This window comes from Salmo salar, chromosome ssa23 (genome assembly GCF_905237065.1).
Source record: "Salmo salar chromosome ssa23, Ssal_v3.1, whole genome shotgun sequence".
Taxonomy (NCBI): Eukaryota; Metazoa; Chordata; class Actinopteri; order Salmoniformes; family Salmonidae; genus Salmo; species Salmo salar.
The window spans coordinates 20,290,629-20,306,704 of NC_059464.1; the positions used below are offsets into that span (position 1 = coordinate 20,290,629).

The window sequence follows — 16,076 nt, forward strand, 5'->3', positions numbered from 1 at the left end:
GGGAATCTCTTATGGGTAATTTAAAGGCTGTTGTGTTGTCTCTGATTTTAGGTACAGACGAGTGCAGTGAATTTGTTTGTACAAAACTTTATTTGAAGGAATAAGTTATTAATTTAGGCATAATGGGAATAATATGTAACATTAAACATGTAAAAATACCACAGAACACAAAGCTGAACTAATGAACTATTCTCCTATCAGTGGTCTAATAACCAAGTCCAGATTGTTATAAATACATTTGGTAAAAGTATCTCAGTCTAATCACCTATGGATCTCCCAAGTAAAAGCAGAAAATGTACAGTACCTCCAAGGTACACTTCAATTTGACAATACTATTAGTAGCTCAATTAGTCCATTTTTTCCCCCATGGAGGAACATAATATAGACAATCAAATTCTTCAAAAAATTGGCACTGGAATTATCTTTGGTGAGAGGACGGCATGATTTCAACTTTGATCCAAGTTATTGCATCCTTCATAGGGAAGGAGGACGGTGGCATTTTAGACCATTAGAAGCATTTTTGTTGGACACGAGTTGCTAAGTTGCGTTTGATGCGTCCAAACTGATACCCTTACAGGCTTCTCTCACGCACTCACTCCAGCTCCTTCATTTCCCTGTCTGGTGTCTCTACTCCTTAAAGCTCACAATTCTGTGGAGGAAAAAGGGAAGTCACATCAATTACAGGCTTGAATACAATCGGTGTGATCTAGAAAGTCGTATCGCAGTGATTGCAGAATGGATATAAAAGTAGGAAGTGATGTGTGTGTGTGTCTGTGCAAGCACGTACGTAGTATTGTGAGTGTAACTCACTTCTCTGGTGACCGGTCGGTGGAGCGCTCTGGAGTTCGCAGGATGGAACGTTCCGGGGAGGGGGGGCGGGGACTCAGAGATCTGCTCAGGGGGGAGGAGCTCCGCAGTGAGGAGAAAGACATACCGTGCCTGCGCATCTCCTGCACAGCCCTCTCACTGAGGTAGAGACAACAAGGGCATGAGGGACAGATAGTAGCCCTCGGCCTTTTCAATTACACGCAAACAAACATTTGGATTATTGAGGTAGGTGATTGATAAGCTGGGCACATAAAGAGTCATTCAGCTCACCGCTCAAAGCGCTCAGTGGTCAGCTGTCTCTTCAGCACGTCCATCTCTGTCTGCAGCTGAGAGACTTTCCCTCGGAGTAGTGAAACCTCCCTGGCATGCCCTGCCCTGCAGACACAATACACACTGTTACTTATCTTTATTAAATCAGTAAGACTCAAGATTGTGTGTAATCAGTGGGTCTGTGAAGAAGTACATTCGTTGGCTCAAGGATTCTTTAGGACCTTCTCTTACGTTTTGCTGTCAGCTAGGGCGAGTCTGTCCCGCAGAACCTTCAGCTCCGAGTCCCTCTCGCTGGCGCTCAAATGCGTGTGGAACTCCTTCTGCCGATTGGAGGAGAGAAGTGTCTCTAGGTTACGGACAGTCAGCCTCTCACTGGCCAGCTGCTTCTTCAGCAGCTCTGCCTCCGAGCGCACGTCCTCCAGCTCTCCTGTCACCTACGAGAGCAGCACAAGCCCATAGACAGACATAATGAAGGGCAGAGTCGACACTACACAGACAGGGCACATTGTCTTATAGCTAGGTTATTGCATTTAGCAAGGCCTGTATCGCAACTTATTGGTACATGCATTGTGTGTAGTCAAAAGTTTGGACACACGTACTCATTCGAGGGTTCTTTATTTTGTACTATTTTCGACATTGTAAAATAATAGTGAAGACATCAAAACTATGAAATAACCCATATGGAATCATGTAGTAACCAAAAAAAGTGTTTGAAGAATGTAAAATATATTTTAGATTCTTCAAAGTAGCCACACTTTGATGACAGCTTTGCACATGTGGCATTCTCTCAACCAGCTTCATGAGGTAGTCACCTGGAAATCATTTCAATTAACAGCTGTGCCTTGTTAAAAGTAAATTTGTGGAATTTCTTTCCTTCTTAATGCGTTTGAGCCAATCAGTTGTATTGTGACAAGTTAGGGGTGGTATACAGAAGATAGCCCTATTTGGTAAAAGACCAAGTCCATATTTGCTGAGTATATACACACACACACACGTGTGTGGTGTACATTTCCACCATTGCTAAATTCATGAAGGGAAATGAAAAGGGTGGAGGACTGAGATGCAGTCGATTTGCTCACCCTCTCCAGCTCCATGCTCTTGGAGGTGAGCTGGCGGGTGCTGAGCTCTTTGCTTGAGTCCAGTTTGACACAGAGCTCCCTGACAGAGGCCAGGTCAGACAGCAGGACAGTCTTCTCCCCCCGGGCCGCCTGCAGCTCCTCCTCCAGCCGGGACATGCCCCGGGCCAGGGATGACACCTGGGCCTCGTACGCCTGCAGGGCATTCATGTGCTATAAGGTTGGGACAGAACAGGGATCCTCATCACCAATTGCAACAATGCAAGTGAATTCAGTATAGTAGATATTGGGTAGAGCTATGCAAGAACAGACAACATAAGCTAGTGGGCAATTTAAACAAAACTAAAACTCTACCCATTTTAAGCTTTATCTACAGCATTTTTCTCCACCCACATTGCCCCCCCCCCCAGTCTCACCTCCTGGATCTCTCTCTCCTGATGTCCCACAGTCTCTCTGAGGTGTCGTCTCTCTGTGTCTGAGGAGAGCAGCTCCAGGCGGATGGAGTTGTTGAGGCCCTCAGCGTGCTGTAGCTTCAGCTCCCGGTCCTCTGACTCCCCATGGGCCATCCGGAACCGCTCCAGCATCTCCCTGTTCTCCTGCTCCTGGAAGACAACATTATTTAAATCATTGGAAGGACTCCATAGCAACTGGAGGATGTGTACTTGGCTAAACACTGGAAAACAGACATGATCAATTCCAGTAGATACATAACAATCCAATTGTAATATCTACACTAGAATACAATCCCTTTGAGGGAAACACCTAGTGTGACTATACTACTGCTGTGTAGAGTGTTACTGCTTACCTTTGCAAGCATTATATTCTCTATCCTGGCCACTTCTGAGATGTAGGAGTGAACTCTCATCTTCAGCTCGTCTTTCTCATGCAAGGCCTCTTCCATCTCGGCATGCACAGCCTGGACACACAACACGTGCAAATGAGACCCATGAAAACAGAGTATGTATGAAATGTTTGCATCCCAATTAAATAAAAGAACTTGTAGAGTAAATGTGCCCCCAAGTTAGATACGTCTATTGTGGGTGACAGAATTTTGTTCTGTTCACAAAAGCTCTGTTATCCAACTGTGCTCTGTACCTGGTTCTCCCTGGTCATAGTGGCTAGGTCATCCTTTAGTCTCCGGTTCTCTCGCAGGGCGATCTCTCGTTCTCTCCCCACTCCAGACAGCTCCTCCTGGGCAGAGTCAAGTTGTCTGCGTAGACTGGCTATCTCCCGCTCACGGCTGCTCAGCGCCCCCTTCAGCTGACTGCAGGTACAACACAATATCACTGATCCACTCGCTCGCCACACACACACATATTAGGCAGATGTGCCTTTCACACCAATGCACGAACAGACATCTCAAAACACACAAGAAGAGTATACACTTACTCTAGGGAGTTCTCCATGTCTTTAACAGTATGTCTAACTTCCTCCAGTGTCTTCTCCTGCAGAATGAGAGACAGAACAGTGCTCACTCTCTGCAGGACTGCCTACTCCTATAGTTCTAGTCCCTCTAACATGTACAGGCCAGTCACTGGTATCTAGTGCCCTACCTTCCTGAACAGCTCGTCCTGCAGCAGGGCCAGGCTCTCGGTCTTCTGGTCCACGTCATCCTGCAGAGCATCCTTCTCCCTGTCCAGAGCAGAGACAGTCTTCTGGAGCACAGCAACACCGTCTCTCTGGGTGGAGTCATGGCGACTCAGCTCAGCTGATGGAATTATTATTATTTGTTAATAAAAACCCATCTCAGAATAAACAAAGGGAAACAGTAAGATATCCAGGCCTAACTAACCCCTGCATCCACAAACCCCTCACCTATTTTCTCCTCCAGTTTCTCCATCTGCTGGTGGGCAGCATGGAGCTCGTTGGTCTTCACAGAGAGCCTGTGTTGTGTGTCAAACAGAGACTGCTCCATCTGCTCCTGCAACAGCCTGAACATAGAGCGGGAATTAGCCATTTCCCATCACTATATTACATAAATGACATCACATCCATACAAAGAAAGAGAGACGGACACCGACAGACAGTACCGTAGTGCGCTGGACTCAGCTCTCTGCTGGGCCGTCTCCTCTGCAGTGTGGACCAGGGCAGTGGAGCGAGCCTTCAGCTCCTCTTCTATAGCCACCCTGCCCTCCTTCAGCACTGACACCTGAGACCGCAGGTCCAGACGCTCCCTCTCCAACTGGGACCAAAAACACACCATAACACACTCTGCTCCTGGTACATCATGCATGCAAGATCAGCTGAGGTGGTAATAATGGCAGAGGCAGACATGATTGACAGCGCAGTACACGGTGGTTGTAAAATCTTTGTAAGTTGTTCTATCTACAAAAAGTAATATGATCAACTGCGACAGGATCATTTGGCTTTGATTTGATGAGAAGTTGATCAGTCTCACAGTCTTGATGGTGTTTTCCAGGTTCAGGATCCTCCGCTCTTCTTCCTCTCGGTCTGTGAGAGCACAGGTCTGGGCAACTTTTAGTCTCTCTCTGAGTGTGTCCCTCTCAGAAGTGATCCTTTGTAGGTCAGCATCAGCCTGCTCCCTCTCCTCCTTCAGCCTCAGGACCTCTGTGGACAGCTCTGATCCTGTACGAACCCGCCTCAGCTCCTCCTGAACCTACAGTACAGACATAGATATTAGAGGTCGGCCGATTAAATCGGCATAGCTGATTAATTAGGGCCGATTTCAAGTTTTCATAACAAATTGGTAATCTGCCTTTTTGGACAGCCGATTACATTGCAATCCACGAGGAAACTGCGTGGCAGGCTGACCACCTGTTACGCGAGTGCAGCGTCAAAAGGACCTCATGGCTGCAACTAGCCAAGGTAAGTTGCTAGCTAGCATTAAACTTATCTTATAAAAAACAATCAATCTTCACATAACCACTAGTTAATAACACATGGTTGATGATATTACTAGGTTAACTAGCTTGTCCTGCGTTGCATATAATTAATGCGGCGCCTGTTCATTTATCATCGAATCACAGCCTACTTCAACATCGCCAAACGGGTGATGATTTAACAAAAGCGCATTGGCGAAAAAAGCACAATCGTTGCACAAATGTACAGTTGAAGTCGGAAGTTTACATACACCTTAGCCAAATACATTTAAACTCAGTTTAACTATTCCTGACATTTCATCCTAGTAAAAATTCCCTGTCTTAGGTCAGTTAGGATCACCACTTTATTTTAAGAATGTGAATTGTCAAAATAATAAGAGAGAAAATGATTTAATTCAGCTTTTATTTCTTTCATCACATTCCCAGTGTGTCAGAAGTTTACATACACTCAATTAGTATTTGGTAGCATTGCCTTTAAAATTGTTTAACTTGGGTCAAACATTTTGGGTACCCTTCCACGAGCTTCCCACAATAAATTAGGTGAATTTTGTCCCATTCCTCCTGACTGAGCTGGTGTAACTGAGTCAGGTTTGTAGGCCTCCTTGCTCGCACATGCTTTTTCAGTTCTGCCCACAAATTTTCTAAAGGATTGAGGTCAGGGCTTTGTGATGGCCACTCCAAAACCTTGAATTTGTTGTCCTTAAGCTGTTTTGCCACAACTTTGGAAGTATGCTTGGGGTCATTGTCCATTTGGAAGACCCATATGCGAACCAAGCTTTAACTTCCTGATGCTTTAACTGATGTCTTGAGATGTTGCTTCAATATTTCCACAGAATTTCCATCCTCATGATGCCATCTATTTTGTGAAGTGCACCAGTCCCTCCTGCAGCAAAGCACACCCACAACATGATGCTGCCAGTGCTTCACGGCTGGGATGGTGTTCTTCGGCTTGCAAGCCTCCCCCTTTTTTACCTCCGAACATAACGATGGTCATTATGGCCAAACAGTTCTATTTTTGTTTCATCAGACCAGAGGACATTTCTCCAAAAACTATGATTTTTGTCCCCATGTGCAGTTGCAAACCGTAGTCTGGCTTTTTTAATGGCGATTTTGGAGCAGTGGCTTCTTCCTTGCTGAGCGGCCTTTCAGGTTATGTCGATATAGGACTCGTTTTACTGTGGATATAGATGCTTTTGTGCCTGTTTCCTCCAGCATCTTCACAAGGTCCTTTGCTGTTGTTCTGGGATTGATTTGCACTTTTCGCACCCAAGTACGTTCATCTCTAGGAGACAGAATGCGTCTCCTTCCTGAGCGGTATGACGGCTGCGTGGTCCCATGGTGTTTATACTTGCGTACTATTGTTTGTACAGATGAACATGGTACACCTTCAGGCGTTTGGAAATTGCTCCCAAGGATAAACCAGACTTGTGGAGGACTACAATTATTTTTCTGAGGTCTTGGCGGATTTCTTTTGATTTTCCCATGATGTCAAGCAAAGCAGCACTGAGTTTGAAGGTAGGCCTTGAAATACATCCACAGGTACACCTCCAATTGACACAAATGATGTCAATTAGCCTATCAGAAGCTTCTAAAGCCATGACATCATTTTCTGGAATTTTCCAAGCTGTTTAAAGGCACAGTCAACTTAGTGTATGTAAACTTCTGACCCACTGGAATTGTGATTAATTGAAATAATCTGTCTGTAAACAATTGTTGGAAAAATTACTTGTGTCATGCACAAAGTAGATGTCCTAACCGACTTGCCAAAACTATAGTTTGTTAACAAGAAATCTGTGGAGTGGTTGAAAAACGAGTTTTAATGACTCCAACCTAAGTGTATGTAAACTTCCGACTTCAACTGTACCTAACCATAAACATCAATGCCTTTCTTAAAATCAATACACAGAAGTATATTTAGTTAAAGAAATGCATGTTAGCAGGCAATATTAACTAGGAAAATTGTGTCACTTCTCTTGCGTTCAGTGCAAGCAGAGTCAGGGTATATGCAACAGTTTGACCCGCCCTGGCTCGTTGCGAACTATGAACTAATTTGCTAGAATTTTACATAATTATGACATAACATTGAAGTTTGTGCAATGTAACAGCAATATTTAGACTTAGGGTTGTCACCCATTCGATAAAATACGGAACGGTTCCGTATTTCACTGAAAGAATAAACATTTTTGTTTTCAAAATGGTAGTTTCCGGATTTTACCGTATTAATGACCAAAGGCTCGTATTTCTGTGTGTTAATTATAATATAATAAAGTAAATGATTTGATATAGCAGTCTGACTGAGTGGTGGTAGGCAGCAGCAGCCTCGTAAGCATTCATTCAAACAGCACTTTACTGCGTTTGCCAGCAGCTCTTAGCAATGCTTGAAGCACAGCGCTGTTTATGACTTCAAGCCTATCAACTCCCGAGATTAGGCTGGCAATACTAAAGTGCCTATAAGAACATCCAATAGTCAAAGGTATATGAAATGCAAATGGTATAGAGAGAAATATTCGACACGTCATAATTCCTATAATTAACTACAACCCAAAACTTCTTAACTGGGAATATTGAACCACCAGCTTTCATACGTCCTCATGTTCTGAGCAAGGAACTTAAACGTTAGCTTTTTTACATGGCACATATTGCACTTTTACTTTCTTCTCCAACACTGCGTTTTAGCATTATTTAAACCAAATTGAACAGGTTTCATTATGTATTTGAGACTAAATAGATTTTATTTATGTATTATATTAAGTTAAAACAAAAGTGTTCGTTGTTCACTCAGTATTGTTGTAATTGTCATTATTACAAATATATATAAAACATTTTTTTTTTAAACAATTGGCCGATTAATTGGTATCGGCTTTTTTTGGTCCTCCAATAATCGGTATTTGTATCGGCGTTGAAAAATCATAATCGTTCGACCTCTAATGGATATACACAATGTCATAGACCAGCAACATTATCTCTCCGACCCATGGCAAAATGTGTAGATTTGGGGGCCTCCCGAATGGCGCAGTGGTCTAAGGCACTGCATCAGAGTGCTAGCTGTGCCACTAGAGATCCTGGTTTGAGTCCAGGCTCTGTCGCGACCGGGAGAGCAATGGGGCAGGGCACAATTGCCAGGTGTCCGGTGTTTCCTCCGACACATTGGTGCGGCTGGCTTCCGGGTTAAGTGGACATTGTGTCAAGAAGCAGTGCGGCTTGGTTTGGTTGTGTTTCAGAGGACGCGCGGCTCTCGATCTTCGCCTCTCCCAAGTCCGTACGGGAGTTGCAGCTTTAAAACAAAATTCTCTCCGCCAACAAGAGGGGTGTGAACAGTTTGGGGTCGCGAGGTTGGGGTTTGTTACTATGCCGATAAACATTATTATTATTATTAGACAATATCCATCCAGACCTTTGCCATCTAGGACATTTGTGTGACCGGACAGTAGTACTTGAGTGCCCCCGTCATAGACAGGGGCTTTCAAATACTGAATCAACTGAGGAGGGTGTAAGATGTGTATTTGACACCTGAATTGATAGGTATGTTTAGACTTTCAATGTTTGGTACTACACTGAAACAGTCTTTTTCATTTGATATGCCATGTCCTGGACTGGCCTGTCTCACCTTTTTGCACTGTAAACTAAGCTGGTCCCTCTCAGCAGTAAGGGCCTTGACGTTGGTTTGGATGTCCTCCATGTGTCTCTCAAAACCCAGCAGTACAGCCTGGAGCTCATCTCTCTCCTTCACTGTTCGGGAGAGCTCCAAATCAACATTGTCCCCCTAAATAACACACAAATATTAATTATTTACCATACATGCAAACAAAATAATGATATAAGAGGCTTACTAGTACCATGGGTTTATGTACGTATATACAGTAAATGAGAACATAACTATGTATTCTTTGCATTAGTATAATGGCTGGCTCTCTCACCCTGCCATGCCAGCCTGTTCTCCCCCTGGGACTCCTGCCCCTGCCTGGGCTGCTGCGCGTGGGAGTGTGGTCCATGACGCCTGGTCCCCTGGCCCTGCGGTAGCGCTCAGCCTCCTGTCGGTAATAGTCCCGCTCCTCTTCCAGGCTCCTGACAAATGCGTCCAGGCGAGATGGGGAGGGGTCCTTCCCACACACACCGTGTTTAGACCTCATGCTCTCCAGCTCAAGCACCAGCTCTTTATCTAGATACAGCAACCAGAGTCAGTTGGGCTTAGGCCAACTATAATCAATGAGAGACATTTGAGTCCCAAAGTTCCAGAGAGACAGGAGAAAAACACTGCTACTCACCAGCATCAGTCATTTTCTCTAGTTTGTCCTGAAGCCTCCTCTTCTCTTCCTCCAGGAAGTTCATCAGTCCCTCCATCTTCTCATTCTGCTCCCTGAGCTCCCCCAGCTGGTCCCTCAGACGGTCCTTCTCGTAGTCTCCCTCAGCGTGGTCCTAAAACATCCAGTCAGAGGAGTCAGATACAACTATGATATTGTGAGTAAAATGCTGCACAGATTCAAGTTGCCCTTTAACAACTATCTGATGTGGTACTGTAACAGATAGACATTCTCTAGTCATTGAGACGTTAAGTTTTAACAGGAACGTGTAGGCTACAAGCCTTTATAAGCCCAATAAATACAAAGTCATACCCTTCTTAACTTAGTGATTACATCTTCCAAGTCCTCCAAGGCTCGGTGTTGCTTTTGGATTTCTTTCTGAGGAGAAAAACAGGCCACAGATTTATTGTCAAAAACGTTTCCCTCAAATTGAACCCTCTGCCTGTCTTTATACAGTACTCCTCCTGTTCCCATTTATCATCTCCTTCCTTCCCTCCCCCCTACTTTCTCACCTTGGCCTCCTGTAGTTCCAGGTCAGCAGTCTCCAGCACCAGGTCCTTGTCCTTCTCCAGCTGCTTGGCCAGGTGGTCTATGTGGGTGAGCTCCTGACACAGCTCCTGGTTCTTGGCACTGAGGTCCGCCACCTCGGTGGATGCATCCTGCTTCCTCTGCTGCAGCCCCTGAACCTTCTGCTCCAGAGTCCTGTTAGTCTCCTGCAGGTACTCGATCTGGGAACACGACACCGAGAGGTCAATGTGTAGTAAGTGCTCAAAGGACTTTGGCAAGCCTGAGTTGATGGTTGTTGGTGTCGACAGATACAAGTAAGTTATTTGTGGTCAGTTTCAGTTTGAGGGTAGGTTGCGGAAATCAATTCAATGTCTGGGTAATACCCATTGCGTGAAGTGGGTCAGGGTTTGGTTCTTACCTGCAGGTTAAGGTGGGCAATCAGTTTCTCATTGCTGATGGTCTGAGCCTCTAGGGAAATGACATCATAAGGACGCCCTCCATCAAGTGCTCGACTAAGACGCTCAATCTCTTTGTCTCGCTCCTCAACCTGTATGTGGAGGTGTTTGATACCGCCCTGAGCTCTTTCAAGGTCTAATTTCAGTTTGGTTATGTCCTGCTGCAGCTCCTGGATCCTAGGGTAAAATTAATCACAGTTATTACTAGGACTGTAATGGTACACATATTTGTATTGAAATGGGAGGGGGTATATAGATAGATATTCTATAATTGATTAAAAAATATATATCCTCAATCTACACACAATACCCCATAATGACAAAGCGAAAAATATAAAAACACAAATACCTTATTTACATAAGTATTCAGACCCTTTGCTATGAGACTCGAAACTGAGCTCAGGTGCATCCTGTTTCAATTGATCATCCTTGAGATGTTTCTACAACTTGATTGGAATCCACCTGTGGTAAATTCAATTGATTGGACATGATTTGAAAAGGCACACACCTGTCTATATAAGTTGACCGTGCATGTCAGAGCAAAAACCAAGCCATGAGATCAAAGGAATTGTCTGCAGCATTGAAGGTTCCCAAGAACAGTGGCATCCATCATTCTTAAATAGAAAAGTTTGGAACCACCAAGACTCTTTCTAGAGCTGGCCGTGTGTGTGTAATCCATTTTGGAATAAGGCTGTAACGTAACAAAATGTCAAAGGGTCTGAATACTTTCCGAATGCACTGTATGTATGCACACACACACTAAGACCTGCTTTTTCCATGACAGACTGACCACGTGAATCCAGGTGAAAGCTATGATCCCTTATTGATGTCACTTGTTAAATCCACTTCAATCAGTGTAGATGAAGGGGAGATGACAGGTTAAAGAAGGATTTCTAAGCATTGAGACATTGATTGTGTATGTGTGCCATTCATAGGGTGAGTAGGCAAGACAAAAGATTTAAGTGCCTTTGAACAGGGTATAGTAGTAGGTGCCAGGCGCACCGGTTTGTGTCAAGAAATGCAACGCTGCTGTGTTTTTCACGCTCAACAGTTTCCCGTGTGTATCAAGAATGGTCCACCACCCAAAGGACATCCAGCCAACTTGAGAACTGTGGGAAGCATTGGAGTCAACATGGGCCAACGCACTTTCGACACCTTGTAGAGTCCATGCCTCGAAGAATGCAACTCAATATTAGGAAGGTGTTCTTAATTGCTTGGCAAATGGCTGACGATGACCAGACCCCTCTCACCACGGGGGGGGGGAACAGTTTTATGACACCTCATGCCAATCGTAGATATTATGCAGCAGAGAACCTGCTCTTGCTCTTTAGTATCAAGATTGGAATGTGCTTTGTTACAGAGACATTTTGCCACCAAAAAACCCTAACGTCCAAAAGTGAACACTGGAACAATATTTCTAACATCCAAATGTGGGAAGTGGTCATTGGAACATGTCTACTTTGTGATGCCATTCAAAATTTTTTATAAAAATGGTATAACAAAAATACTGTAACTTGTTTATGTCAAGATTCCATCCAATACGTGGTGTAGACAATATGCAAAAGGTTGAAACTATTTTTGTTAAGATAGGAATGTGATTTTAGTTCTCTAAACGAGGTCATCGTTTTTGATTATACTTTGCACAGTAACTAGCCATGCCCCGAATGAGGTCAGAGAGCTTGTCAGCGTGATGGAACCGCCATTTTCGACCAGAGTGCTTAAAAGGACTGGGTAAGAATTCATATTTCATACCAGAAGATGTGAGACCGTGGTCCACACATTGAAATGGTTGGAAACTCTGAGGAGATAACCTCACCTACCAGACCAGAAAAGCGTGGAGCATTAGCTACATGTGGGAAATGGTTGAAACGGTGAACCAACACAAGATGAAGAAGATAACCTCACCTACCAGACCAGGGTACCGCCAGTCTGCAGCTACGTGTGTAAAGTGCTTCAAACTCTGACTAAAGACACGAGGTGTGAAGGAGAAAATCGCATCTTAGACAATCATTGGTGCATATAAGTAGCTGCTCTGAGGAAACAGCCCATTGAAGCCAGGACAACTAAGGACATTGCGACCTCTGGTGGACAACCAGAGCCTTACACCAATCGACCCCTTCCTATAGAAGAATTGATTGGTTTCAACAGAGACATACAACGAACAAAGACATCCACACGTAAATACATTCATTACTTCTTATTCCAAAACAGGCAGTGGTTCGTGTGCAAAGTAAATGGTTACTGTGAGCGTAGTTTCCAAATGTACGATAAGTGTCTCCTTCGCTCTCACTTTTTCCCCCTTCCCATCTATGATGTAACAAGCCGTCATATCTTGTCAGTCCACTAGGGACTTTTGTCTCGTAAGTGTGTATGTGTATTCTGTGTTATTATTTAGCTAGTAAATAAATAATTAAACCAATTTGTGTAGTACTGAATAATCAGGAAAGATTGGGGTTCATGCAGATCCAAGAAGGTTACGACTGTTCAGAATGAGAACTGATATAAGGTAATGATTAATAAGTGTCAGTTATCAATATACTGTTTTAACTTATATCTTCTAGAGTTTCGGGAAATGGTAACTCGTTAAACAACTTATTCCGTGGTGCCACAAATTCCTAATGAGTTAATTGTTACATGATTAATTTAATTGGGCAACAATTAAACATAGTTAGTGGATTGAATAAATAACAGTCATCACATTAATGAAAGTCACGTCACGACAATAGATTATATAGAGAGTCAAGTGCACTCCTTTGTATGCCTCGAGTAAATCTCAGCTGAAAAATAAAAACAATTCAGGCTATTCCGTTAAAACAACTACAGTCTATGTGCTGATTCCAATTCAAATCTTAAATTGGCTCATTTCAAACTGTCCTTTTGTGACACGCGGCCGGGAACTAGTTCTGTACAATGGCGAGTGGTGGGGTCGATAAACCAGGACAATCCTCCATCATCGTTTAGATATCCAGTTTGGGAACATTTTGGCTTCCCAGTAGATTACAACAGTGATGGACAGAGACTTGTGGATAAAATGTTAAGAGTATTTGCCAATGTTCAATGAGAATAGATTGTGCAGCTGCCATAGCCTATAAAGCAAGCCAAATCTGAAGTTATCAATGAATTGGCCAATGCACCCTGTGTTGTGCTTACTACATACATACATACATACATACATACACACACACATACATATACATATATATATATTAAATTTAAACTAGGCAAGTCAGTTAAGAACAAGTTCTTACTTGTTCTTACTTACAATGACGGCTTAGGAACAGTGGGTTAACTGCCTTGTTTAGGGACAGAACTAGAGATTTTTTACCTCTGGGATTTGATCTAGCAACCTTTCGGTTACTGGCCCAAATCTCTAACCACTAGGCTACTTGCTGCCCCTAATGGATGGATGGACCTCCAAGGCTACAGAGAAGCTGTGACAGCCCCATTACATTACCCCGGAGTGGGAGATGAGAAGTACCGCGCTACAGACACGCCCCCTTTATGAGAGTCACAAGTGCACATCTTTTTCTCTCTGTAAGAAAACATTATAGCATAAGCCTATACAATGTCAATCATGTTTACATATTGATTTCACATGCATATTGCACATTATTTTACTGTTGTTATTGAGTAATTGTGCATTTTGATTTAAGAAAATACTAAGTGTTGATATGGCTCCATATACCTGATGAGAGCACAATCAGGAACACCAATACTTTCTATTTTCTTAAATAAACTAAAATGAACTACAGTAACGGATGGCATTTAATTTTCCGCTGTACCGAAAGCGAACCGTGACCCCCAAACGAACTGTGATCTCCAAACCCACAATACGTACTGAACCGTGGCTTTGGTGAACCGTTACACCTCTAGTTATTACAAAATTAAAACATTGCAAATATCCCTTTGATGCATCTTGATGTGAATAGCACTAGCATACTATTTAATTGTACATTGTTAATATGTTTAAATAAATGCAAAATCAATTGCTTGTAAGTGATTAAACAGCTACAAGGAGGATCCCACCTGTCATCAGCCACCTGCAGAAGATCTGCGATGTACGGGTCATCAGGCTGCGCCACAGGTTGAGTGGGGCCAGAGGAGTGCGGGATAAGCTCATCAATCTGCATCCGCTGACGTCTGAAAGGAATGCTGTGCTTTTTCCCTCCTGTCAAATCATCATGAATGGAAACATCCTGGTCAACTGGTGTGTGGTTGTATAGAGGCTGGATGTACACGTTAGAAAAACAGGACATGTAGTGGTGCTCTAGCTTAAGAACTTGAGTGAATAACTTGTGGGTGGGTAATAGAAGTATGAGGTGGATGCCAGTGGATGTTGGGTCTATGTCCTACCTGGTGTCTGCACCACAGCCTGCATGTTCTTCTCCTGCAGCTGCTGAATGCGCTCCGTCTTGGCCTTGCTGTCCTTCTCCAGGGAGCGGACCTTGTGCACATACTGGTTGTTTAGGAACTTCAGGTCTGATGTCTCATGGTCCAGCTTTCTGATGTAGGCTTTGAGCTCTGAGACAAAGGGCAGTGACAGGTTTCATATCAAAATATATGTATTGCCAGTGATAACAGAAGGAGTAAAAATGAATGGGTTAGACCAGTTATTTCTGTTACGAGAGGACAGTGGGATTCATATATGAATGGACTGCTGCTTCACTGAGTGGCATTGTGTGGACTGATACCTCTGCTTACTCGGTCTTTCTCCTCCCTGAGTTTGAGGAGTCCAAGGTGCAGCTCGTTGTTCTCCCGGACCAGCCGGGCATTCTCCGTCTTGTATGGCTCCAGGAGGGCATCTAGATTACGGCTTTCTTTCTCAGTCTTCCCTGCGTTGAGCTTGGCATTGCGCAGACTTTCAGTGGTGTGGACCAGATCACTGCAGTATAGGCAGAAACACACAAACCTCATTCACTATAACATGGGACGCAATACCATCTCTCTATATAACTGGTCATTTACTATCATGTCTCAGAGGTGAATATGTATTTACCAGAACAATTTTTCCACCAGTGGCAGGGTCTCGATTCCCAAAGGCTGTCTGTATCCCAGTTGATCCAGACGTTTCCGAAGGTTGATGAACTTCCTCTCTGCATTGGTACTCATTGTTGCTGCAGCAGTCTACAAAACAGGACATAATAAAGATTCGTAGACATCTCCATCTGTGCTAGTTTATTTGCTGACTACAGTTTATTGGCTACATAGCTAGCCAATACTATTGGACTAGCCCAAGATGGACTGGTTGTGCATTGACAACTGAAATGGGCTACTATTGGACCAGAGCAAGTAACGTTAGCCAGCTCATTCATCCTATCAAGCTGCAGTTAGCCAGCTAACGTTAACTAGGTCGTTCAGGCCAGGTAAAGTTATGGAAAAAGGGAAACCAGGATTTCACTGACAGTCTAGCTTGCTATAGCTAACATATATTCTTGCCAGTAAAACTTTCATTAGTAGCTAAATTATACTCACAAATCCACGGTCCGGTTAGCTAGATAGCTAACTTAGTTAGCTAACGTTAGCTGTGATTGTTGACATGACTTCTGTAAACAAAGTTATCGAACAAACAACGCTGAAAAGACTGCATGAGACTCTCACGTATGTGCCAGGTGGAACACCTTGTAGAGGTTTGCGATGGTGGTCAGTCAGTACATGGATTTTTCATGAATGCAAAGCTGTCGTTCGGCTCGCCCTGATCTGAACTAGCTAGCTAGCTTGTTCTCTGTCGGCGGTAAAGTAGTTTGAAAATGGCGCCGAAGCTCATCCCACTTCGATTTAACTTCTCCATGGAAACGAGAC

At 43.7% G+C, this 16,076-nt stretch overlaps 1 protein-coding gene across 4 annotated transcripts; it reads right to left on the bottom strand.

Annotated features, from left to right (window-relative positions):
* Positions 1-71: 71 nt before the first annotated feature.
* Positions 72-16,027, bottom strand: cep135 (centrosomal protein 135). Of its 4 annotated transcripts, none has more exons than XM_014169017.2 (24): positions 15,750-16,027; positions 15,274-15,401; positions 14,969-15,159; positions 14,631-14,798; positions 14,304-14,445; positions 10,241-10,454; positions 9,828-10,043; positions 9,628-9,693; positions 9,280-9,430; positions 8,932-9,173; positions 8,622-8,777; positions 4,573-4,791; positions 4,205-4,356; positions 3,990-4,105; positions 3,728-3,882; positions 3,564-3,619; positions 3,270-3,438; positions 2,980-3,090; positions 2,591-2,776; positions 2,178-2,369; positions 1,330-1,532; positions 1,099-1,203; positions 811-966; positions 72-649 (listed from the first exon to the last, which is right to left on the bottom strand). In XM_014169017.2, the coding sequence occupies exons 2-24, from the start codon at positions 15,384-15,386 to the stop codon at positions 628-630; spliced, it is 3,501 nt and encodes a 1,166-aa protein (XP_014024492.1). In that variant the 5' UTR covers positions 15,387-15,401; positions 15,750-16,027; the 3' UTR covers positions 72-627. The 4 variants fall into 4 exon arrangements, with proteins under 4 accessions (XP_014024492.1, XP_014024490.1, XP_014024491.1 ...); XM_014169015.2 differs by having other exon boundaries at positions 2,178-2,387; XM_014169016.2 differs by having other exon boundaries at positions 788-966; positions 2,178-2,387.
* Between the last annotated feature and the right edge of the window lie 49 nt (positions 16,028-16,076).